The sequence below is a fragment of the Eucalyptus grandis genome, chromosome 2 (assembly GCF_016545825.1).
Source record: "Eucalyptus grandis isolate ANBG69807.140 chromosome 2, ASM1654582v1, whole genome shotgun sequence".
NCBI lineage: Eukaryota > Viridiplantae > Streptophyta > Magnoliopsida > Myrtales > Myrtaceae > Eucalyptus > Eucalyptus grandis.
In genome coordinates this window covers 58,114,645-58,141,239 of record NC_052613.1, presented here as the reverse complement: position 1 = coordinate 58,141,239, position 26,595 = coordinate 58,114,645, and the positions used below count along the sequence as shown (strand labels likewise).

General features: G+C 42.0%; 3 protein-coding genes and 1 pseudogene across 3 annotated transcripts; 2 read left to right on the top strand and 2 right to left on the bottom strand.

The window, feature by feature from the left end:
* Positions 1–7,825: 7,825 nt before the first annotated feature.
* LOC104434135 (LOB domain-containing protein 15) lies at positions 7,826–9,563 on the top strand. The gene is made up of 3 exons (XM_010047106.3): positions 7,826–8,274; positions 8,369–8,633; positions 8,762–9,563. The coding sequence occupies exons 1-3, from the start codon at positions 8,231–8,233 to the stop codon at positions 9,245–9,247; spliced, it is 795 nt and encodes a 264-aa protein (XP_010045408.1). The 5' UTR covers positions 7,826–8,230; the 3' UTR covers positions 9,248–9,563.
* Positions 9,564–10,657: 1,094 nt separating this feature from the next.
* LOC104434134 (peroxidase 4-like) lies at positions 10,658–12,521 on the bottom strand. The gene is made up of 4 exons (XM_010047105.3): positions 12,286–12,521; positions 11,627–11,818; positions 11,366–11,534; positions 10,658–11,286 (listed from the first exon to the last, which is right to left on the bottom strand). Exons 1-4 carry the CDS (start codon positions 12,502–12,504, stop codon positions 10,895–10,897), a joined length of 972 nt encoding a protein of 323 aa, XP_010045407.1. The 5' UTR covers positions 12,505–12,521; the 3' UTR covers positions 10,658–10,894.
* Positions 12,522–15,626: 3,105 nt separating this feature from the next.
* On the top strand, positions 15,627–21,080 carry LOC120290829. Its single transcript, XM_039307257.1, has 4 exons — positions 15,627–16,424; positions 16,517–16,616; positions 19,896–20,152; positions 20,966–21,080. The coding sequence occupies exons 1-4, from the start codon at positions 16,036–16,038 to the stop codon at positions 21,078–21,080; spliced, it is 861 nt and encodes a 286-aa protein (XP_039163191.1). The 5' UTR covers positions 15,627–16,035.
* A 4,100-nt stretch (positions 21,081–25,180) lies between these two features.
* Positions 25,181–26,595, bottom strand: part of LOC120290828 — a 33,449-nt pseudogene continuing 32,034 nt past the window's right edge.

Genomic DNA, 26,595 nt, shown 5'->3' with positions numbered 1-26,595 from the left:
CACCTAGACCCAAGTCCACAAAGCCCATGCATGGGTCCTGCTTGGACTCAGGACCTTGATTAATGAAACGTTCGTTCTTATGAATATATATATATATATATATATATTTAAATTGAATCTTCAATTCTTTAATTGTTTTTTTTTCTTTTCTTTTGTTCTTTTTTTTCCTTCTTCCTCAACTGACGATTGGGCGCAAGTGAAAGACGAGCTTGTCTAAGGTTGACATCGCTCTCAATTAAGGCTCGAGCTTGCTAGATTCTAATGAGGTCGAAACTCGCTAGCCTTAGGCGAACTCGTGCCTTGCCTATGGTTGCTCACCGACTATCACCATTGGTCGATGATCAGTCGAGGAAAAAGGTAAAGAAAAAAATACAAAATAATTAAAATTTGAATTTTTTGGGGTTTTTTTTTTGTTGAGAAAATCAAATCAAAATTTTCATATCAAATGACTGAAAATATTTTATAATTTATTCTCATGTGTTAGCGAAATATTGGAAAGTGTTGTCATTTTCCCAAAAAAGAAGAAGGACTTATTAGAAAATATATTCTAGAAATGTCACATTTTTCGTAAAATAAATGAGTCTTAAATTAATGCAAAATCTGACCAATTTAAATATTTACCCCAATTTTGGAAAATTTGCGAGGGAATGCTTTGGGTATATTGCCTATATCTATTTTAATGATGCCAAATTGTGTTGGAATTGGACCTCACCAAAAAAAATGGCTCAATTGCTTTAAACAATAGCAATTTTAGATCCGATCTCGATTCTAATATGTACTTTATTTTTATAGCATAAAAAGCACCGACTTATAGTCATGGCCTTGTTCTATCCCAATAAAAAAGCACCCAATTTTGATTATGTCCCAATTCTTGCCCTTTATTTTGTCTAATAAAAAACACTTGTATTCAATTGGTACCCAAATTTGACCCTATAATATTTCCATTCACCGATGCCGTTAAAGATTCGACATGTCATTTCACATATACATTTCTCTCTCTCTCTCTCTCTCGACTTGACATAAATTGGATTTGGGTACTGATTGAAAGTTAGTACATTTTTTATGAGATAAACATTTTGAGTCATAATAGAGACCCAAAAAAAAAAAGTTTCGCCTAGAACTGTGATTCAACCTAAAATTATTGCTTCTTTATGAAATGAAAAAATTTCATATTAGAATTGAGATCCAACTTAAAATTGATGCTTCCAAGGGAATTTAGGCTATAAAAATTAAAATAGAGTACTGTAGCCTGCGCATATTACTCGCACGTGATTGATTTCATGGAATCTCGGGTTTAGGCTGCTCTAGCTCCTTGAAATGGTCCATCAGGTTAATGGAACTCTTTATGGGCCTGGGTTCTACCATCTATGCATGGGACGAGCCATGTAGAAGTGGCGAGTTGGTGAGATGAGATCGAGATTGCTCCTGCTTTGGGCATTGCAATCTCTCGATTTGGTAAATGGTCCAAGCCCACAATTCCCATGAATTGGCAAAGTAGGGGATTCACGTTATCGTGAATGAAAATCGGACCCTTCAACATCCGGAGGGGCGATCCAGGCAATGGGCCAATGCATCCGAGACAATTAACGATTCACGCACCCCACCCAACCACACTCCCTTTTCTTTTCTAAGCATAAATATTTTGCGCGTTACCAGTTTGCTTGCGCCGGTAAAAGAAGAGTTGTCAATCGACCGACTGTGCCATGAACCCGTCGTATTCCTCACTTGTTAATGATATCCGTCCGACTGTTTAAAGTTAAATCGTGTCTGAACACGATATACATATGTCGATAAAAGAAAGCGACATGTCGAAATGTAAACTCTCCAGTCCCACAACCTGTCTTCGACTCTTCAAGTGGCAGTTAGAAATTACGTTGGACACACGCTGATATCTTTACATCCCAAAGGAAACACAAGAAATGCTGATTCGACGATTGGTTCAGCGAGACGGAAACGGCCATATGCAGAAGAATCGGTAAATGTGGGTTAACATATGGCATGAAAAGTACCTTTTGCTGGCTTGGGTAATTGATTTAGTGGAGAGAGGAAAGCGTGCATTTTATTAAAGAGACCGACCCGTTCCACTACTAATAAGCTGAAACCGAAAGCTTAACCACTCTTAAATCCACATCAGCATAATCAGCACTCGACAACCCCCTCTCTATCCCTCCCCCCCCGGGTGTCTCTGTATGTATAAAAGTGGAAGGGACGCATTCTCATGAGTAGGAATGCTTGATGTTTATTTAAGGGTTGGCTGTTGACAGAGTTGAGGAGGAAGCTGTGGTACTCTTGAGAATGGAGGCAAGCATAACGAAAAGCAGGTCCGATCTAAGTCGGAAAACGCAGTGGATGAAGCCTCCTCCTCCTCCTACTCCTCCTCATCACCTCGACGCCAAAACACTCTCTTCCAGGCGACTCAGCACCAGCAGCATTACCCTTAGCAGGTACCTCAATCCCAGTGATCTCGGCAATGACTTTGGGGACGACGACGACGACGGCGTTCAGCAACTTTACAGCCGTGGAGGGACAACTGCGTCGGTTCCCTTCACCTGGGAATCGCAGCCTGGCACTCCCAAGGTCCGATTCTGCGACGATGTTGTGCCTCCGCTCACGCCTCCGCCTTCTTACTTCTACGTCCCCGCCCGGGATACTATTAATAGAAAGCAGCAGCGACGTAAGACGAAATTCCTCACCACCCTCCTCCCCAAATTGAGGTCATCGGCTTCGTCATCACCCGCGTCCTCCTCTTACTCCTCCTCCTCCTCCTCCTCCTCCTCCTCCTCCTACTCCTTGTGGTCGTCGGTGCCGCCTTCTCCAGCCGTGGGTGGACGTGCTCGGACGTCCGCTTCCAGACTGTCATTGCCTACCAGAGTGGGAAAATGGGAAGAGAAGGAGCTTGAGGATCATGTTCCAGCTCTGTGCTTCGGCTTTGGTCGTCGGGACACTAATGCCAGGCCTCGCGGTTGTTACTTGGCCATGATTAGGGTACTGCGTGGCAATTTCCCTTGATTTTCTCTTTTCTTCTTATGTGTAGATGGATTCATGTGTGCCGAATGGACTAATGTCATCAGTTGTTCGTTAAGAGGTTCCTATGTATATTTACTTTCCAAGATTTCATCCATCCTCTATCAGTAGAATTTGCAATTCTTCCATTTCATGCATGATTTCACTCGAGCAAAATAGAGGAAATAGAGTTCCAACCTAACAAGAGTACCAATTAGGCTTGCCTAATAAGGGAAAACTTCGGTACTAACTACACGCATCACCAAAAACGGTAAAATGTTCACAAATTTAAAAACTTCTTATTTTGAATATTGATTAACCCTCGTCCCTAAACATGAGACTCTAACTAGGGACGAGTGCTAAAATTTGTCTTTCGGCCACATTGGTATCATTCATCAAGTTCCTTCAACATCTTCCATATCATAAACCATCTTTCATGCCTGAAAACCATCTAATGATACTTAGTGAGACAAGACAAAGATCATTTCATTAGAAAGCTTCAAGAATCAAAATAGACCCAGAAATGGCGTTGGTGTTGGCATAGGAGGCCACTGGACCGTCATAGAAATTCAACCATTTTCGTGCATCATAGCATTGGCTTTCCAAAGTAAACGGGTGAATCGCGATTAATGTAAATTATAATGACGGTGACAATAACCAATGGAGCAACGGGAGTAAAGATTATTATAATGGATTCTTTTTCCTCGAAACATACCCTTGACATGGAAACGTGTTGGACTCCTTCAAAGATCAAAAACCCAAACAAAAAAGAAAAAAAGAAGGGAAATTCATCTCGACGTCACCTTCTTCTCTAAGAAACAAAAGAGCACATCAATTTCAGCTTCCCCCTCGCTTCCACATTTCTAAGTCTGTATCCACCTATATGACGATACATGTAAAAAGATAAAGAGGAACACTTGAAAAATCACAGCGTGTGATCATGATGATATCACCTCAACAGCATAAAATAACAGGAGTCACGATGGGCGGAGCAGATGGAACATCAAGAAAACAAAGTCAACTTAGGGGCTTAAGTAAGATTCAGTAAATTAATAGGAAGTTGGGGGTTTCTTAGACGAGGTCAACATGATGGGCGATGCAATCTCTGCTCAGCTAGAAATATATGGGAACTGCATAATTACGTGATCATGTGGGGGTGCTCTGTAGTTATAGGAACTAACGAAGTGGGAGCGAAGTGGATCTGGGTCGTGTTCGATCAGTCGTCGCCATTAATCAATTTGAGGGAGACGGACTGGGGCAAAAGGAATCTGAGGGCGCTGCACCTTGTCTTCGCTCACGTGAACTCCATCGCAAAGCCGGACAAAAAGACCTAAAGAGTATGTGGAGTGGAAGCTTCTCATTTGATGCATCGACCAACCTTTTTTTTTAATACCTTGCGGCACGCAATTTCCTTCATTAAAGCGTCTGATTGGGAAAATTTATTAAACTAAGACTAATTAATCGTGTACATGTGACCACATGGAGTGCTAACTTTTCTTGAATCGGTAAAGCCAGTGGACTTTGGAGGCTGACTATAACCCGTCCCTTCTTTTCCTCAAGTTTGTCGCCGTAAAGCGATGTATCTTTTGCCTTTGTGGCCTTTCGGTCGACCCAACGACAAATAATTACATTTGTCACCTTAGGATCGATCGAACGCAACCAATTTTTACGTTTGCCGGCTTAGATCATACCTTAAGGACAGAATCAAAGTTTTGCGCTGTAACTCAAACTTAAGCAACCTTAAATTCGTACTTTGTTGTCGTTGATTCAATTAAATGTGAGACAAATTTGAACCTATTGGGACAAATATGAAATTTTGTTACCTTAGGTTTGACCTAGATTGATAAAATCATAGCAATAAAGTAATGTTTCTATCATCTTTTTATCCTTTGGATGAATGAGGTGACCAAAGGAAGTTTCATCGCCACGGATGGCAATTGCAAGGGATAAACTATTCAATTTTCACGTTACGGTACACACCTAAGGCGACGAAGTTGAATTTTTTTCTTGTCTTTGGTCTGACTGGCGATGAAAATTTTCATTAAAACAAGACAAATAGTAGAATCAAAAGGTGTAATTAGCATAAGTAAGAATAAATGGTGTTTGTCATTATCACACAAATGTTTCATGCTAACACATAAATTGCAAACGAAAATTGAGTACTTATTTCTACTCTGTTAACTAATATAAATATGTGGTATCACTATTGAAATGTAAATATGCTAAAGTGTGATGGATACATGACAAGTGTAATTATTAGATACAATTTAATTATAGATATAATCGAAATTAAGCTAGGATAACAAATATTTTGTATGATAGGATATGACAGGTTGTTTAGAAACCAATAGCAATCAATTGCATTAACTTTTTGTTGATTGATTTGAAGTTCTTTTCACTATGCAAGTCGATTAAGAGGTTGAAACATTTCTTTACACTGCCTAATAGGTTAGGAGTTATCATGTTTCTATTTTTCTATATATGCATCTAACATCAACTTCGTTATGGCAAGTACATTAAACATGCTTGTCATCAAAGAGAAACATGGCAGCATATTTATTTCAATTGTTTTCAACTAATACCACGCATATGGGATATATCGATAAATGGAATATGAATATTTTATAGTATAATTGATGGCAATAGAAAACTCAGCAGTACAATTGGATCTGTTGCAGTCTAATTATTATTATAGTAGAGTTTATATAGTAAAAAAATTGGGAAATTACCAAGAAAGCTCTAAACTTATTGTACTTATGCTAATTTAGTCTAAACCTTTCAATTTGACCATTTAATCATAAATCTTTTTATCATTTGCCAATGTAGTCTATTAAGCCAATCTTGGTAAAAAACCACTAGTGTGGATAATTTTTTGAACTTCTTTTAAAAATTATGAATTTCTTTTTTCCCTTTTCTTTTTGCCATTGACTTGTTGCCAACCATGGGAGATTGTTGATGCGGGCAAGGCCACTCTAGCTTAGACGAGGGTTGGGTGAACGCTAGCAAGGGCCCCCTTTTCTTAGATCTGGCGGGGAGGTCCCTGGAGGCGAGGCCAATCGTTGCTTGTGGCTGGTGATTGGCTTTTGGCCACTAGCCAAAAGAAAAGGGAAAAACAAAGAAATACAAAAAAATTGCAAAAATTGTCCACATCATTGTTAGGCACGCCACTTAGCATGACTAATATTCACATTAGCGATCTTTGATAAAAATTGATTATATGGACTATATTGAGAAACTATCAAAATACATTAAGTTGGCCAAATTAAAATGTTTATGATCGAATTGGTGCAAATATTATAGATTTAGGACCTTTTTTGTAATTGCTCCAAAGAAAAATTAAATGTCAATCTCCAAAAGATTAAAATAATGCTAAATATGCAAAAGTCGCGCCACAAGTCCTTTATCTACTCAAGATGTCGGCTCCGTTCATATTCACTCTCCTGCATCTCATCCTAGTCGTCAGCTGTGACCTATGGCAGATGGATTTAACAAAAGTTTAGGGACTATTTCTGTGCCCCTCGCCGAACATCTGCTCTATTAGTTTGAATGCATATGAACTCGACGCACCAACGTTATCGTCTTCCTTATTCTAATGACTACTTAAACTTGATGGACTCCCGGGGCAACACGACTAAGCTAACTCAACTCCATTTAAGTTTGAAATCGAACCAGGTTTGGTCAGTCCCCAAAGATCCCAACAGGCTAGACGATTTCACACTTGCGTCTCGGGCCTATACTTTATGTTGCCTGGAAAAGAAGAGAGTACTTTACAAATGGACCGGTGATGCTGGTCATTTTCCTTTAGTTCCTGTTTCCTCCGTCCCAGTTTGAATAAGAAAGGTTGGCTGCAGAGGTGCAATCTGAGATACGTTAGAGCGTGGATTTGCCTACAAATGACAAATACTATGACTTTGGTTGCGAAGGCTCAGGTACTTACATTCACTGTTAGATAATTGAGAATCCACCTTCGGGTTGGTACAGCGTACATACACACTGGCCCGTGTAGAATTATTAAGTATGTCTACAAGTTAGGGTTTACACATGGCCGCCATGGCCTTGACATCAATTATGTACATGTGGGAGGTGAAGTCGGAGCGTTTTACAAGCCACCGAATCCGGGTCAAACAAGGAAGAAGTGATGGCTCCATTTGTCTTAATATTTAAGTTAAAAAAAATTCGTTATTACATTGACAGCAAGAGAGAGGAGATGCTTTCAAACACACCCTTGTTTAGGTTTATATCATTTTTCTTTACCTACTTTTGATGCTTGCACTCCATGAAAGTGGACAGTCCACACTACAATTACTTGTAAAGTTCCTACATCGAGGCTTCCTTATAATGTCTGCAAAGCTCTGTTTTCTCGATGCATCTGAACTCTCTTGTTGGATAACTGAGAGGAAAGCTTACATAGAGTTTGGTCAGATGACAAAGCTTGCCATGCTATAGATTTAAACTCATGTATGGTTTCTTATCATGTCAATGATTTGCAAGTGTTGCTAGCTAACTTCATGGCCTTCAAAAGAGATGTTGATTTTATCGTCCTTCCTTCTCTCCCTCTTGGCCAAGAAAATCTTTGTAGCGTGAGGACCTTTAACCTTGAGCCCTTCCTTTTTTCTTTTGTTATAAACTTTTTTAGATGGGAGAGATCCCATTCGCACATGATCACGTTTGATGATGGCCACTATCGCCGGAACACAGATTTAAAATAAAAAGAAAAGGGGAAGCGATCGATGCAGCTATAAATATATATACCTGATTGAAAGCACATAGGAAAATAAAGAGGAGTCGAGTCGATTGGATCCCAAAGTCAATTGGCCTCGAAGGTAGACGGGAGCAAGGCACCGCCCGAAGCTCCCTCTTTTGCCCCTTAAAATTAGACCCAAAATGCAAAAACTCGTAGGGAAGAGAGACTATCGCATTTGTACGCACGTACGAGCATCTACATAGTCGATTGATAAATGCTGCCTAAATACCATAAGTTTCCCAATCGTTTCCTAACCTAATGTTCAACACATGAACACCAATGCCCCTGTAATGTGGTCACGTAATCATGTTCTCTTTTTTCCAAGTTTTCTGTCATAAAAATAGCCATCCGTTGACCTCGCTCACTTTTGCCTTTAAAGCACTCCTTCCCCTCATCCCTTTCTTCTTTTTCCCTTTACCCTTTTGATCTTCTCTCCATAGCCCTGTCTGCATAAAGAAGCGCCGTTGGAGAATGCATGCCTGAATGTCCAGAGACCGGTACCGTCCAAATGATGTCGATCTAAACATGTGGGCGGATTCTGTCTTTTTCTTCCTTTCGTTACTTTCTTTTACCCCTTTTCACAGGACTGATTTGTGTGATGATGGGGGTGGGAGGTGCTAGGGAAAGATTGGATGAGATAGCAAAGAAGATCAAGAGAGAGAAGGATGCAACTTATGGTGATGAAATGGGAAGAAGGCACATGATGTTGAGCCTAAGCAGAACCGGAACGCTCAACACGATAACGCCGTGCGCGGCGTGCAAGCTTTTGAGGAGGCGATGTGCCGAAGAGTGCCCTTTCTCCCCTTATTTCTCTCCACACGAGCCTCAGAAATTCGCCGCTGTTCACAGAGTCTTCGGTGCAAGCAACGTCTCCAAGATGCTCACGGTGGGCCACAGCTTCCTCTTTCTCTACTACTGCTAATAGTCCGATGCTACCTATCTATACCTTCATGTCAATCTTTCCATTCTCGATCACTGAACATAAACGCACATATGATCTGGGATTGTCTATAGGAGGTACCGGAGAGCCAAAGAGCTGATACCGCCAACAGTTTGGTGTACGAGGCAAATCTGAGGCTGAGAGACCCAGTGTACGGATGCATGGGTGCAATCTCGGCTTTGCAACAGCAGATCCAGACTCTGCAGGCTCAACTCAACGCTGTAAGAAATGAGATACTGAGATTCAAATACAGAGAAGCCGTCACTACAAATCACGTACAATCCAATGTTGTCGTTCCTCATTCTAGAACTGCTCTTAATCCTACTGCTGCTTTGGCTGTTTCCGTTGTTCCTCCTCCAACCCTTTCTTCGTCTTCTTCCACTGCCGCACCTCCCGACCCCTCTCCTCCTCCTCTGCCGCCACCCCCGTCTTTAGTCGTGCCCTCATCTTCTTCCTCCTCCTCTTCCACTTCTTCTTTATTCACTACCCCAACCAGCACCACCACCTATAGCTCCATCTCTAGCGAAACTAATACTGTCCATTACTTCGAAACGATCTGATCTTAGAACCCTTCTTTTTTTTTTTCGCTTTTATCACTCTTAGTATCCATACAGAAGCTATTGTACTAGACCATTTGACTTGCGCCTGTTTTCATTAGACACAAGGTTTTGCACCCGTTCTCATTAGGCACAAGGTTGAGAAGAGCCACTTCATCTTAGAGAAGCTATTGTACTAGACTAGTTGACTTTGCGGCTCCTGTATTGTGATCTGATCTAGATTCCCGAGTAACTTCAATCTCTTGTTCTATGATTTGATCATGTCAAGCATTATTTCAGCACAATGGATCATGCAATGATGATCATATTCTTATGCTGACTTTTCTCCCACGTCTTATTAAGTTTACAGATTGTTAAGTTCATGAGCAATAATAGAGAGGTTCGGAGACATATATACCGATTACAATTTGCACATATTCTCACGTATGTTTCAAGACCTTTACAAATCATGTGGGTCACGGAAAAAGTGAGCTGCAAGTTGTTCGTTAAGCTAGCTCAAGGGGCACTTGAGGAATTGCTCACATTTCAATTCTGTCCCTTCGAGTGAGCATCCAATGACCGTGATTCACTTTTCTTTTGAGGGTGCGACTCAGCTCGATTGCAAGTCTTTGGACCTATAGTCACATAAAAGAAAGAAAAGCTAATGATGCTGACATTCATTGGGAAATTGCATGATGATCATTTTGCGTGTGGAATGTACTTGCCTCCCTAACTGAAATTGGGGGGGACATGGGTAACGATAGCTTCTTTTGGGGCTTAATTCTGGATTTCTTTCAAAATACTATGCTGTTCATCTAGTCAAGCAAATCATGGAGTACGGAAGTATATCATCGATTTCATTATATGTTTCACGAAAAATATCCTGATGACCTTTCAAGCTTCGTGAGGGTCATGGTGGCTCATCGGGCACCATCGGAGCCTGCCCAAATGTCAAAAGGGCTAGAATAGTCGGGCTTACAGACGAAAGTTGGAGGACCCAACACTAAACATGAGTAGGCCTGCCTGCGCAAACTTAAGGTTCGGTTTAGGTACTTATGTTATGCAAGTTTTCATGTAAATGGGGGCCTTGACTGTGGTCTTACCAGGGTCGGGCCTGGTGCTTGTTCGGCTGTTTCATTGAGGAGGAACTTTTAGTTTCTTCTAATTCAATTATGACTCGATTTGAGATCTGGCTTTATATAATAGTGAACATCTCGAACATCTTTTAAATGCCATGATCTTTTCAGGCCATTCAAATTGATTGGCAGTTTTTCTTATTGTTGTAAAGTTTGAGATAAATTTTCGTCAATTTCGGTGAGAAATTGGATAAGTAACCCTTAAAGGCAAACAGGCATTTGTACGGTGACATTGTTGTTGGTGCTTATATAAATCAAACTGGTCAATCGTAGAAAAATGGCATTTACTCTGGGTGTATAAGGACAAAAGTTGAATTGTTCAATGTTTTATTTCCTCTGAGAAATCTCAAATGCAGACTACTAGCTACAGAAATCAACGTAACACTTGTTCGACAACAAAATACTTCCCCCAATCCGTTTGGTTGGGGGCATTCGCCTTGCATATGGTCAATCCTGGTTTTGACTAAATATTAGAGAGAATAAATAAACCTCATCTTTTCCACAATCCCGAGTGGTGAGACGAGGTGTAGAGACTCTAATTGATCTTGCTACAGATCTTCCGAATTTCGCCTTTGGAACCCGTGAGGGGTTTGATGTCACCCATCTTGATCATGGCGGAAGCAAAATCAGAGTTGAAGGTCTTGGGGTTGTTGGAGTACGTCTTGACGAGAGAGTCAGTGGTTCCCCCATTGAAGAGCTCCTGGTCCGAGTGAAGAAGGCCCTTGTTGCTGAGCAGGTTCTTGAAGTAGGCGTTGTCGAAGGCGGTGGGGGATTGGAGGTCGAGAGGAGACAGGTTGTTGTCCCCAGACCCAGCGGTGCGGGGGCACTTGCCCTGCCTAGTCTTGCTAAAGGAGCTGTCGATGTTGCTGTCGTTGTATATGCGAGGTCTGAAGCTTATGCACCTTGCCTGACCTATGGTGTGAGACCCTGCAATGCACGCCCATGCACGACCCATGAGCAACCTAGCAACTGAGCGAGGCCAGGGACTGCAATATTAAACACGTACCAGACAAGGCAACCATGTCCCTGGTGGAGAGGCCTTGAGCTTTGAATCTAGAGATGAGGTTGGAGAGCGTTGAAGTTGGAGGGGGAATGACTCCGCTGTTGGCGCGTGACAAACTCGCGGTCCTTGCGTCTCTTCTTCCCAGTTTCACTTCCCAACTTGGCCCGCCCAGCTTCAAATATCACATCACCATCAATTGATAATAACAGCAATTTAGGGGCTCAGACTAAATGAACAACTAGCCATATCAATTTCAATACATACTAGCACGACCGAGTCGCGAGCAGCAATGGCCACAATGTCTGCACAAGAGACCACACCTGGACAGGCGGACTCCACCTTGGACTTGATCTGGTCGATGACGTTGTATCCTCTTACTGAATTCTGATTTGGGCCGGCCGTCTTCTCCCCTTGGAACGAGGATGTGTCATCCAGGAGTATCGAGCCGTCGCACCCCTATTTTTGGTCGATGCAAAACTAACCATGTCAAACCATGCATGTCTTTGAACATGACAGATTCATCGATAATCCACTAAAAAGTTAGTGATTCCCCCTAGAGAAGTTCACACGTATTAAACATTGAACGGCTGATAAAGCCTTATGCATTGTAGTGGACTCTGAGTCACTTAATTTTCAAATCATCTTAAGTAACTCTATATGCGTAGATCAGTTTGCATGAATGCCATCACATTATTTTTCAATGTCCAAATCGGCCTTTTTTTTTTATTCAAAAAGAAAGAAAGCCAGTGTATTCATAGAAATGGTCATAGACAACCTTTATAGTGGAATTATTATGCATGCTCTTTTGCATCGTTTACAACATAAGACTCGGGTTTTTAATGGTAAAAATGGCTGTGGCCGGGAAGTATATGTAGGGAACAGGTAGAAATTTGGGAAAAAGGGAGGGAGGAAGGAAAGATTACATTGACGAAGCAATCATGAAAGAAGAGGCGAAGTAGAGAAGCACCCATGCGGCGCTCTTTCGACACCGCGGACTGGACAACAGATTTCGCCGTGCTCAAAACGTTGGGGCAACTTTTGGAGTAGAAGTTTGTAGAGAGTTGTGCGGAGGCACTGCCCCACCCGAGCGTGGTTACAAAAGCCATGGCGACAATTACCCAAATCGGATGTCGACTAGCCATTCTGTAGTGAAGGTGTCAAACGGATAAGAAGGTTAACTTCTGCATGGGAGATGGTACGGGCTTTATAGACATCTCGTCAACAAGAAGTTTGGTTGGAGGCAGGTTCACCTAATCTCTCGGACCAGCTATGCATGGCTTGAAAATTCCACGTTATAGAAAAATACAATGTGTTGAAAACGAGGGGGTTCTAGATTTTGATTGAATTTGACCGATGATGGAAACGTGAAATGAAGCAAATACAAGATTCTTGATTTTTCGAAATCCAGGGCCCCAAGGGCTTCAAAATGTCAAAAAGGTGTAGGGCCATCCCACGTCCATAAACCCTTTGCGAATTGCATGCATGCACGCCTTTCCTGAGGGCAGTTTCTTCCACTGTACTGTTGGCCGTTTTGGTGGTGATCGCCGCCATGCTCGCTACCATACGTGACCATCTACACTTCTCTTGTTGGGAAGCGTCGCAATCTCTCGGGGGTTCAGTGAAGACATCGACATTTTGTCCTCTTTTGAATAAACTGAACTTTGATACTAATTTAGTGTTAGAACCCTTTTTCCATTAATTTTTTTTATTACGAGCATGTTTTTGTTAACGTAATTTCCCTATTATCTGAAAGACAAACTTCAGTTGGAATCCACAAATGCCCCTATGCTAGAATCAGTTTGCCAAGGAAACACTATCATAGCTGTTTCTCATTACTATGGAGAAAAATCATTTTATCAACCAGTGTGTACCCCGACCCCTTAAACTTGGACACTAGTTAACACTCATCACAGGTCAGGACCACCATCGTTGTCATTGGTGCACGACTATTCTTTATCAAATGATGTCTTCCTCCATTATTGACTGGAGGGAAACTGCCTCCAACAAATGTTTTGTTTAATGGAATATCATCCATATATTTATTTTCAGCTTATCTTATTTACGAGATCCAACTTGTGACTCACCAATTTGAAGACCTTTCTGTACTCCCATCTTGGCCGCCAAGAACCATTGAATTGACCACTGCTGTTCTTTTTTTCCTTGTATCTACCCACCATTAGTCAGTACTTTTTCGTTAAAAGTGGTCACTTAATTAGGTAGTTAAACTTGAGTCGTAGAATAACTCACTAAATTCATGGGCCAAGTAAGACGCAAGCCGAGTGGACAGTCAAAACACGAACTTGCTTGTCCTTGGGAGCGTGAGTAGAGGTGTCAAAATGGGTTATTGATCCTAGGGGTGTGCATGGTTCGGGCGGGCGGTTCCTGACCTAGGACTGAAACCGCCCGCTAAGGACCGATTTCGAAAAATTGGAACTAGGATCCATCCATTTATTGCATAGATCCACCCGGGAATTGGCCCGCCGGTCCGGTTTGGTTCCTGGGTGGATCCATGGAACTGGTCTCACAATAATAATAATATAACTGTGGCGATGCATTTGCAATATGTTCGACTATCTCTTCTTTTTTTCGTCCTTGCCAGATTTCGAAGCTCTAGTACTCGCGGTGGACACAGGCTCTTGCTTCTTGGTCCGTCCAGGATGCCTCAGAATTAACTCTGCAACATGAAGCATGAGCTCTTTTCCTACAGAACATCGTTCAAAATTCCTACATCTACACAATAACCATAGATGAGATTTTCCAAGTCTATAACCAGCAACATAACAAGATCTTCTCTTTTTGTAGAATTACAACTTCCTCAAAAAACGAATTATTATGCATGATACTTAGATAACTCGCAACAATACGCACATTTGGCAGAGGCTAAGATAAACTACTTCCACTCTATTATATCCATATGTCGTGACCAAAATTTTTCGGGTTTCAACCACCTAGGGTTTGGCTAATGGATTGTTAAGCCTAGACTTAACTCGGGCTCTCCCAAGCCCATACCAATTCGCGACTTAGGTTCAAGTTCTTAACATGCAAATGATGTTTTAATCAGGAGTCGCCACTAATTTATTTTTTGTGGGTCGATTAAAAACCCAAGTAAAATAATGGGAGATTTATTTTACTTCTACGAACCAGAGACTAAGGGTACGGGGACTTGGTTACACTAGATTTCTCTAATGCCCTTTCGGTACTATTTCTTTTTAATTTTTCAAAATGTTTTTTTTTGCAAACAAACATTTATTTTAACCGAAATTACTATCACGCAAATGTGGTGACCACACGGTGCTCATCCATTATTAAAGCAATCAAATAAATAAATTGCATCACACAAAGCAAGCAATCATTTTTTTTTTGGGTTTTCTTAAAAATTAGAATGATTTTATGAAAATGCATTTTTAAACCAAATGACTTAATCTTATTAATATGCAAATTTTAATTAAATGGGCCTATTATGCAAACTAATTATTATGCACCTCATGACCTAACTTCACTAATTAACAAGTTCTGATTAAATAATCCTATTATGCAAACTAGTTAACATGCACCTAGTATTTTTGCATTTTTTATATTGAAATTCAGAATTCATGAAAACCTTAATTAATCTATCTAAAAATGATAATTTTCTAATTTATTCTAGGGATTAGTTTGACTTAAACCCTATCCTATCTTAGAAAGCTATTTTTTTTTTGGGAAAATGAGATAATTAGAATATGCGAACATTATCTAAAACCCTAAAAAATATTTAGGTTCAACCCTAACTTATTCCTAAAATGCAATCTTAAAAATGCAATCCTAAGAAAATCCTAATTTGTTAAACCTACATGCTTGATTTACTAAACCTATATACTCATGCAGAATTTTGATTTTTTTTTTATCTTATGATTTTTTTAGTTTTTTTTAAGAGATAAGTAATTATTAAATCTAAACTATCAACAAAATCAAGCAAGAAATGATTAAAATAATCGAAAAAATAACCTGTTGTCTCACGGGTCAAATTAACGGTTATTCTAACCATAGTTATCACAGCAGAGAGATCAAAATAATTACAAATCTGATCCGAAGTCTTACGGACCAAATTAAATAATCATTGTGATTTAACAATTAAAATTTCACTCAGAAAGCCCAACAATTAAAATAATTAAAAAAATGATCAAATGTCTCTTGGATCAAATTAATAATTATAATAATTCCAGACAAAATCCCTGCAGATAATGCATACTAAATTCACAAATATTAACATCAAATATTCCAACTTAAATAGATAAAGTAAAAATGAGATAAAATAGAACAAAATAAATAAAAGAAAAAGCTAAACCACCTAAAGAAAGAGGGGCTTGCTGCAGCGTTGATGGGCGCCGGACGGACAGTGGCCGGCGTCGGGTACTGCAGGTCCGTGACGGCAAGGTGGCGCGGGAGGTGCAGGCACGGGCGTCGGGTCGAGCAGCGAGAGGGCTCGCGGGCGTTGCGGGTCGCAGGCTGCTGCACAGCGATGCTCGCGGGTGCTGGTGCGCGGAGCAGGGGCGGATGTCGAGGCAGAGACCGGCGGAGGGCGATTTGCAGAGGTGGGTCGTGTACGGATCGGGACCTGCTGTCTTTGGGGGCCACGGCGTCGAGCACGGCAAGAACAAGGAGATCGGCAAGCAGCAGGGTCGCGAGTCGCAACGATGGTGGTGAGCAGTGGCGTCGGGGTGAGCTCGCGGGTGCAGAGGCGCGGCGGCGTCGGTTGCTGCAGAGGCGGAGTCGCGCTGGCTGAGGCGCGACGAGTGCCGGGCGGTCTGAGACCCGATCGTCGGACTGCTGGCGTTGGGTTCGCAGATCGCGGTGGTGCTCGTGCGGAGATGCGGTGGGCTTCGGAGCGAGGCGGTTCTAGTGCGGCGACCAGTAGCGACGAACGGGTGAGCTGCTGCGACGGCGCTGGTGCAGAGGCGGGGCAGCTTCGCGGACGAACGACGACGGGCTGGCGGAGGAAACACCGATGCGGTGGCCGGCGTGGAATCTGTGACTGGAGGCGCGGCGAATCGGGCAGCGAGAGGAACAGCGAGGAAGATGAACAGTATGAGTCAAGTCAGCCTTTTTACTTTACCTTTTCTCCTCTCTCTCTCTCTCTCACGTTCTGACTTTTCCTTTTCTTTTTTTTTTTTGCAGTTTTTTTACTGCAGAAGCAAAACCTCCCTTGACCTACCTTTCTGAATTTTTTTTCAAAGAAGCTCCCCCGGACGAAGAGAAGGCCACCCCAATTTATAGAGTGAAAACTTAGTCTGCTCAACCTACGAAGATTTGCATAACAACTCAATCGCTGAAGATCATCTTTCGAGATTATCGTGTATCTGACTCACTCGGCCATTGAAATCATCTATTAAAATCTTCCAAATTCGACTCGCTCGACTATCAAGATTTTATATGCTTCGACTCAGCGATTGAAGATAAACTGGAATTTTTTTTGAAGATCTTCCAAATAATTCACTTTAGATAAAACTCCATTATCCAATTCTAAAATCTTTCGAGATATCCATCCGCAACAAAATATTTTAGAATATTCCTTATCCTCCTTAATATTCCCAACTTTAAGATTACAGTGCGATTTTTTAATTTCCAAAAATCATCATAATATCGCATCAAATCTTAAATTTTCACAAGATAATTAATTAAACATAATGACAGACTTGGGTTAATTTTCTTCATGAGCTTAGTCCAACCTGTTAATTTAAAACCCAAAACCACCAATTCGACCCATCCGCCACCGGTCCAGTAAATAAAATGCAAAATATGCAAACTAAATGTAGCTATGTAATTAATATATTTTTTTTAGGGATAAAATTAACCCCTAATTTTTATGCAATAAATGACAAAATGGATCGCCAAAATTTAGGTGTCAACACCATATCAACAACAAGAGCAACTCGCAGGCACTAGTGATGCAGAGCTCTGCGACGATGTGCAGATTCGGCTTGCTATGATCTCTTCCATGCAGAGGACAATGATTTCGCTAAATAAGATATATCGCCTCATCAATTGTTTCAAGAATAGTCCAAAAATAGGAGTCGGGTTTAGGCTTATCGTCCCTCTGGCAGTCTTGGAAGGTCAGGGGCTGAGCGGCGCCTTAGGAGGATTGGGACTTTCTTTTGCATGCAAAGATCGGGACTAATTTTGGTTCGTGCACTGCTTGCCTTTTGATCCTCGGTTTGTTAATTAGTAATTTCAATTTTTTTAATATTAAAAATTAATCGGTCCGGTTCAAATGGGCAGGTGGATGGATCCGCCCATGGAACTAGGAATTGGACTGGTACCTACCGGTTCCCATAAATTGGAACCGGGAACCGGACTGGTTCCCTCAAGAACTACTGGTTTCGGGTGGTTTTGGTCCGATTCCGGTCCTTTTGCACACCTCTAATTGACCCATTTATGGACCCAGTTCTAGTTAAATGGGTCGTTAATGAGTCTAATTTTATTTCTCAAAGCACCCATAATGGGTTTTAAAAATAAAGATGTTGAGATATATAAGTCTTAAATGAGTCTGAGAGCAAACTCATTTAAGACTCATTTATTAATCCATTAAAAATGAACCCATTTAAAGAGAGACTCCTATTCTCTATTTAACTTTACAAATATATATATATATATATATATAAATCGAAATTATAATTATTTTTTATTATAATTTTCTTTTCTTTTTCTTTCTCTGGTCGTTGGCATTGCGATGGCCAGGCGACCAGGCCAGCAAGCCTTAAGCTCGAGCTCAAGCTCGCTAGGTCCGGCGAGGCGGAGGCCTCGCCGATGTTTGGTGAGGGGCGAGCTCGAGCTCGCCGGATCTGGTGACACGAAGGCCTTGCGACGGTCGGCGAGGCTCGAGCCTCGCCGAGCCGGCGAGACTTGAGCTCGTCGGCGTCGGCGAGCTCGAGGCTTGCGCTCGTGGCCGGTGTCGGCCGTTGTTGTGGCCAGTGGCTAGCCAAAGAAGAAGAAGAACAAAAAGTAAAAAAGTAAAAAATAAAATTATATTTTAAAAAATAAAAAATTAATTTTAAAAAATAAAAAAATTAATTTTTAAAAAATAAAAAAATAATTAAAATTCGATTTTTTAAAATAATTATTTTGAAAATTATAAAAATTGTCCATTAAATTTTTGTTGTATAAAACTATTTTAGCAATACGATTTTTTTAAACATATATATATATATATAAGAATTTTTTTTTAAAGTTTAGTTAAATGGGTCGGATATAAATAAAAAAATTTACATTAGGTATAAATGGATTAATGGGTCAATTTGGGTTGGACCATTAATGACTCGACCAAAACCCGACCCGACCCACTCGTTTAACACCTCTAGGCATGAGGAATTGACCGCACATAAGACAGATCACCAAACCAAAGCCGTTAGTTAATCCGATATCCTGTATTACTTTTTCTACCTCACATTGCACAGGGCACCAGCAATCGAAACGTGAAGCATTGGTGGAGGGAAATCATGTTATTACTCAACGACGGGAACGGAAAGGACTTAAGTAGGCGCGCGTAAGATTTGTCCTGGTCAATCATGTCATGCTCCATATGTACAAAATAGTAGATGCACGAGAAATGGAAAATGTCGCAGCCATGACCCACGGGGGAGAAATGGGGAGGATGAGAAAAGTAAGGATGAAAAGGGAGCCGCACGAGATGGGGACTAATAATAGGAAAAATCTGAGCGGTCCAATTAAAAGTAAAGCGATGGTTATGAAGTGACAATCGGATGTCATTAAATCCGGGGGACCAACGCATCTCTTTCTCTTGTCTTAGCATAGAGAAGGTGGGGGCAAAGGGTGGGCGTGGCCTCTCTTTCATTTCGCGTCCCTCTCGAGAATTGCATGGGACGAGAGTTAAAGCATATACCTTTTGAGTAAACAAACATGAACTCAAAGTCGGTGGACGTCGTTAACGGGACATGACCGGGAGCAAAGGCACAATAATGAAGTCCGCAGAAGGAAGGGGGACGTCGCAAAATGCACGATGTTGAGCTATTACCTAACCTAATAATAAATTTAGAGCCAGAGGCGAAATGGAATAAGAAACCTCCTTTTGAAATTTCGTGGAAACGAGCTGGCGTTTACCATTCTCTCTCTCCCCAAGTCGGTCGGCATAAAGACGGTGGGGTTGCGGGTGGGGAGAAGCATTTAATTTGAAGGAGCCAAAGACTAGAAGTAGACTTAAAAACTAGGTCTTTACTCAATATGGGTTGGGGCCCCACTTCTAAATTCCATGGGAATAGTCCTATTATGAAATTTGAATGAAACGAGACGGGTCAGGCACCCCGTCGTCGCTCATCCAATTATTTGTCTTTCTCAATCACTCGTTTTCTCCGTTTTTGGGCCTTCACCGTCGGTGGATGTGGGCTGGGCTCCGCTGCCCACTCCCCCAGCCCAGCTCAAAGACAGCGATATGATGCGACGCCACCCCTCTCCCACTAGAGCGAAGAGTCGGACAGAGACGATGTACTCACCGCAGCTGCCACTTGCTCGGACGCGCGTCCTTTCTCTCTCCGAATTGTAGCAATCATCCCTGGCCGATCGCCATCCCGTGGGCGGCGGAGCCTTGGAAGCTTCTCTGTTCGGCCTAATCCACGATCACCACTATTGCTCGGCCCTCCTTCGAGACCGCGCCGAGAAGGCCAAGAAAATCGCGATCAAGAGTGCGGCAGTGGTGTCGGATCTGCTAGAGGAGGCGGTGAATGGAGGGGTGCAGGAGGCCTTCCTCAATCAAAAGCGCATCGAGCTTGAGATTCGCATGCTCTCAACTCTGCCATCAAGGTTTGTCTTTTAAGGGTGAGCGGTTCCAGCTTCCTTACAAGTTTTGCTCAGAACTTGAAACTTATCCTCAGGTACAAGTTTCTTATTTTTTAGAATCTGAAACCTACCCGTCGGAACTTGAAACCTGAAATCAATCTTGTCACAAGTTACTGGGTTGGTTTCGGGGTCCAACTGGTTCCTTTTTTTTTTTTTTTTTTAGTTAAGCAAAACAAAAATGAAAGCAATAATAATAAACAAAATTGTCAATCATCAAAGAGACTACAAAATGAACAAAAGTATCAACAAAAGAAGGAATTCAACTAAATAAAAGTAAAAGTGTTCCAAGTTTCGTACATGTTTTTTTTTTTTTTTTGGTAAAGGTAATGATATATTGAGCTAAGAACCAATAATTACAGAAGATTATGCATCACAAAACTTTCACTCAAAGAGACACAACGTCAAAAGGAGTGAAAGGGCGCTTAATGCAAAAGAACACCGCACAACGGTCAAAGCAAGCAGGCCAACACAGACGGCCGAAAACAAAGACAAGACAGCCACGCAAGGCCGGGGAAACAAAGAGAACAATACCAACCAAGGAACAACAACAAGGAGGACCCGAAGATCCGAGGCAAGGCCGCCGAGGAAGGCGCAAAAAACGGGGAGGCAGCCGCAAGACACACTGAAGGAGATACTAGGCGGTCGGCGTAGGAGAAGAGAAAATAGAAGGGTCGAGCCCCCAAATCCGTTGAATCCTTCTATTTCTCGGACAATCTTCAACGCTTCTAAAGGTTAAGGCTTTGTTCTTGACCACTTTAATGAGATGCTTCTTGACAGCCACATGCACTACTGGATGACCTCTGAAGAGAATGTCGTTTCTATACCTCCAAATAAGGTGGCAGAGCGCAGCAAAAGAGAAGCGCCCTATAGTATGATAGAAGTCCTTACCTGATAGGAATTTGATCGCCCACTGAAGATTTTCCACCCAATGATCATGTTATCCATGGTAGAGTTAGGCTTCTGTTGCCGGGTCTTTGTTGCTACACCTCAGTTGTCTATGCACATCACTCTTTTGTTTCTAGAAGGCCCTTATGGGTGGACTTGATCAGGATAAGATCTTGCATCTACGACCTTCCATGGATGGTTGCTAGTGACTTCAACGCTATTAGAGACCCCTCTGACAGATTTTGCGGTACTAATGCCTAGCCTCCCTCCTTTAAGGAATTTAATCATTGCTTGCATTAGTCGGAGCTTGAGGATTTGAGATATCTGGGCCTTCAGTTTACCTGGTCGACGTCTTCGGTGGCCAACCGGAAAGTGAGAAAGATTGACCGGGTGCTGGTTAACGCTTTTTGGAGTTTGCATTTCTCTTACTCTGAAGCGTTGTTTCTGACACCTGGTATTTCTGACCACTCTCCGATGTTGGTCAAGGTGATTCAACCGGTTTTGCGAAGGAAGCCTTTCAAGTTCTTTAATTTCTAGATGGAGCACCCTTCATTTCATGACATTGTCACCCAGGTGTGGGAGGCTCTGGGGGAAGGTGTTCCATTTTCAGATTGGTTACCAAATTAAAAGCCTTGAAGAGACGACTCAAGCAGTTGAATAGAGACTCATTCTCTAACTCGTCTGAAAGGGTTGCCCACTCTAGGAATGCTCTAAGGTTAGCACAAGAGGACCTACAGTAGGATCTGACCAACATCCTCCTGGCGGAGCTAGAGAAGAGGCACCGTAAGTCCTTTGTGGAGTTGAGAAATCAAGAGGAGGCCTTCTTTAGACATAAATCCAGGATCCGCTGGTTGGAGAATGGTGACATGAACACCAAGTACTTTCACCATTCAGTGACTACGAGGCAGCTGACGAATAGAATCATCTCAGTCCTTGATAGAAATGGGAATCTTGTCAGCGAGCCGAACATTGTTCAGGAGACATTTGTTTCTCACTTCAAAGAGTTGTTTGCCTCGCGATCTCTCCCTCTTAGGCCGGCCTTGGAGGACTTATAGCAAGTTATTCGATGTCTGCTCTCTGAGGCTCAGGTTGCTTCGCTCGCCCGTCCATTCTCGTAGATGGAGATTCAAGATACCTTGTTCCCTCTAGCCAGAGGAAAGGCTTCGGGGCCAGATGGGTATGGCGTTGAGTTCTTCAAGGGTAACTGGGACCTTGTTGGGTCGTTGGTCATGGATGCAGCGAAGGAATTCTTTGTCACGGGGAGACTTTTGAGAGAGATTAATGCCACAATCCTGGTGTTGATTCCCAAGGTGCCTAATGCGACCTCGGTAAATGATTATAGACCTATTGCTTGCTGCAACACGATTTACAAATGTTTTACCAAGGTCTTAGCCAATCGTGTTGCGACTGTTCTTCAGGATACCATTAGCCCTTCTCAAAATGCCTTTGTTAAGGGTCGTCGGATCAAGGATAATATTCTTTTAGCTCAGGAGTTGTTCGCAGGGTTTTATTGTCAGTCGTATATCCCCAAATGTGCTGTGAAGGTGGACTTTCAGAAAGCGTATGACACGGTAGATTGGGACTTCCTTGAGATGGTTCTCCGGGCTTTTCACTTCCCGGACCACTTCATTTGGCTTATCATGGTATGTGTGCACACACCTATGTTTTCTATTTCATTGAATGGAGATGTCCATGGATTCTTCCCTAACAGTTGTGGCCTTCGACAGGGGGACCCTATGTCCCCTTATCTGTTTACCTTGGTGATGGAAGTCTTCTCGAGGATCCTCACTTCCCATGCGGAGCTACCTGGCTTCAACTTCTCCTGGAGGTGCAAGGCCACTCGGTTATCTCATCTATTCTTTGTGGATGATGTGTTTCTATTTTGCTGAGCGGATATGGCCTTCGTCGGGCTTCTTAAAGACGGGCTTGATACATTCTCGGCTTAGAGTGGTTTGATACTGAACAACAACAAAAGTGAGGTTTCCTCGCGGGTGGTTTAGATAAATTGAGGACTCAAATCAAGAATGCCCTTGGATTTGTTGAAGAAAAGCTACCGGTGCGCTATCTAGGGGCCCCTATCATCTCCTCGAGGCTTGGCAAGGCGGATTGCGTTGTCTTGGTCAATCGCATTATGGCAATGGTGCAATCCTGGACTTATCGCTTTCCCTCATTTGCCAGAAGAGTTCAACTTATAAGGTTAGTGCTCCATGCGATTCAGGCTTATTGGGCCAGTGTATTTATCATTCCTGTCGTAGTCTTAGATCGTATAGAGCAGATCCTTAGACAGTTCCTGTGGAAGAGGCCTGGCCTTGGTAAGGGAGGTGCCAAGGTATCCTAGGAGGATGTATGTCTCCCTAAGGAGGAAGGTGGTCTTGGGATTCGTAGACTACGAGAGTACAACAAAGCAGCCATGCTTAAACATATTTGGACCCTCTTCACTGACAAAGAGTCATTGTGGTGCAAATAGATTCACTCTACTTTTCTGAGAAGGAAGAACTTCTGGAGGGTTAAGGCTCCGGCCTACTGCTCTTGGGCTTGAAGGAGGATCCTACACCTGAGACCCAAGGTTCGACTCAATTTCCGCTGGAGGATTGGTGATGGGTGGACAGTCTCCCTCTGGTTTGATCATTGGCACCAGAGTGGGCCGTTGGATCTGATTTGCTCAGAGCAAACTATCTTAGAGTCGGGGCTTCCTAGGTGTGCAGCTGTTGCGGACCTTTTCTCTGAGCCAGGTCGAGCCTTTAGGATGGTGATGGACTCGTGGGGCCAGCTCCCTATTCTTCTTCCTGAGGTTCCGGATAGATTTGTGTGGAGTGTCGATCCGTCTGGTCTCTTCTCGATGGCTTATGCATGGCATTTATGAAACAAAGCTATCACTCCGAGGTACCAATTCAATCTATGGCTAATCATTAAGAACCGTCTTCCAACACAAGCCTTTCATATGTCCTATGGGAGGATCGGGAGGGAAGTTTGTGCCTTCTGCAAGCTCACGCTAGATTCTATTGACCATCTCTTCGTACATGTTCCGTCTGAAAACCTACCCGTTGAAACAAATTTGTCATTTTTTGGAACTTGAAATCTACCTTACATACCCTAAAACTTTGAATCTATATTGTCATAGGTTTTAATATAGGTTCCAAGGTCTACCCAAGTCTCATTTATATTATTATTTGAACGATTATAATTTATTAATCATAACTTATATTTAAATACCCAAAAACATGAATATTAATAAAGTAAAAATCTTAGCTATAAAATGGAAACTCGGATTAGTACTTATAGATTATACACTCACTATTGAACCTTATAAAATATCAAAATATCGCACGTAGACATGGATCAAGAAAAACATTAAAACTTGTTCCAGATTCTAAATTGCAGGTTTCAGGTTTCTCCAACTAAAAACCTAAAATTTATCCATTGAAACAGATTCCTTAATTTTCAGATTCTACCCCATAAGCATGCTCACCCTTATTGTCTTTGACTCCCACCTTGCCAAGTTCGGATTGCTTTTTTACCAAACCCACCTCCCCGCACGCGTGTTGACGTATGTTTCGCGGCACAGGAAATTGGGGACTTCGAGAACTTGATGAAGGTAATGGACTATGATTGCAAGAGCATCAACGCTGCCATCCGCAACATTCATCAACCTTGATTTCTCAGCCACTCGGAAAATGGAATCCATCCCCCATTCTCTCTATTCGTCGTCTTCCTCACGTCGAGTCGAAGCTACGTCTTGTTAGATCGCTTGAAACATTCTTCGAGATGTGTATTTAAGTACCAAATTATGCATATGATGCCCCAAGGGTCCCTCCACTTTCCTTTTTATCCCGATAAGGCTCGAACCTCCGTTGTAAATTCACAAAATCGATGTGATGAGCAGATACAAAGTTATGTGGGGAATACCTAAGATCAATAATACTTCTTGGAATGGTCTGTTATTTCGACAAATCTATGGATATAAACCAAAATCTCAACAACTCAGCGTCACGCCTCGAGCAATGGAAATACAAATCGGGCAATGGACCCCTCGCACATTGGGCGAAAAGAAAGTCCCGTCGATACATAAGGAAAATTGAAATGAAAAGAAAATGAAAAAGAAAATACTTAGAAAGCAAACTCTTCCTCTTCTGCATCAATTTTAATTACTCTGTCTCCCATCTCTCGAATAGCCGCCGCGGCCGAATCGCTGATGCCAAGCAAAAGCTGCAATCTCGATAGTTTCTCTAGGGCAGGCTCGCTCTTCATGTATATAAAAAATAAGGCTCTATTTGGTAACCATTCAAACATGACCAAATTCTGATTCTTTGTTCCTGGAATCAGTTTGGGAACATAATCGCATTTGGTAAAACTTTTGTTCCCGAGAACAAATTGGGAGTAGAATCAAGAATAAAAAAAATACGATTCTTGTTCTAGAATCAGAAAAAAGAATCAAACTTAACTATTCTTCTCTTTTCTTCTTCTTCTTCAATCGCATGCCACCATCCGCCCCCATCCACCATCGTCCGCCACTGCCGCCGCCGTCACCGCCGCCCGCCACCCGCCACCACTGCTGCCACCGGTTGCCGGCAACCGGTCCGACGAGCTCACCGAAGGCAAGCCCGCCTCGGCGAGGCCGGCCTGGCCAGGCCACTGGCGAGGCTCAACCGACGAGGGCCAATGACGCTCCGGTGAGGTCACTGGCCCTCATCGGCATGGCCGCCGGACCGACGACCGGCCTAAAGAAGAAGAAGAAGAATAGGAGGAAAAAGAAAAAAAGAAAAGAAAAATTATAAAGATTATTTAAAAATTAAAAGAAATTAATTTGGAACATAATCAATGAGCATGGTACTAAATGCAATTCTATTGCAGAATCAGAAATTTTGGATAGTTATTAAACGACTTAAAATTTTTATAATCGGTTCTGAACAGAAAAAAAAAAAAATTATTTCTGATCAGAATCTACTATTGGGAACATAATTATTACCAAACGCGCCCTAAGTCTGCCAATTCTTCTGGCACTTCCCAAGATAGTGGCTCCGCCGGCACCGCTTTGTTGCATGCCAGCAAATCATTGAGAGAGAGGAAACCTGCACACGAATTGAAACGGGCTTAAAAAGGAGTCGCACCATTCTAGCAAACATATCAACCCTCAAAATTCACAGCTCACGACTGGTAGAAGAACATAGGAAATTTCCTATAATATGGACTTATTATTATTAATAACTGTTTTATTAAATTGATATTTTGGCATCTATTAATAATAGGCCTAGCTGAATAGCAAAGTGTATGCAATTGTGTTTAACTGAAGCCTAAAATACGAGAGCCTCGGTTGACATATTATTAATTAGGATTTGTTAGGTCCCCTCTCTAGCTTATAAAAATGTAGGTTATGCCTATCAATTGCTTAATCTCATTAAAAGCTGCTATACTGAAATAGATCATAGAGGAATATCTGGCATTCCAATAAATTTCTAATTAAACGGATTAATATATTTTTCTTCAAGTAAATCAATGGCTCAAACATGTATGTTTTAATTATG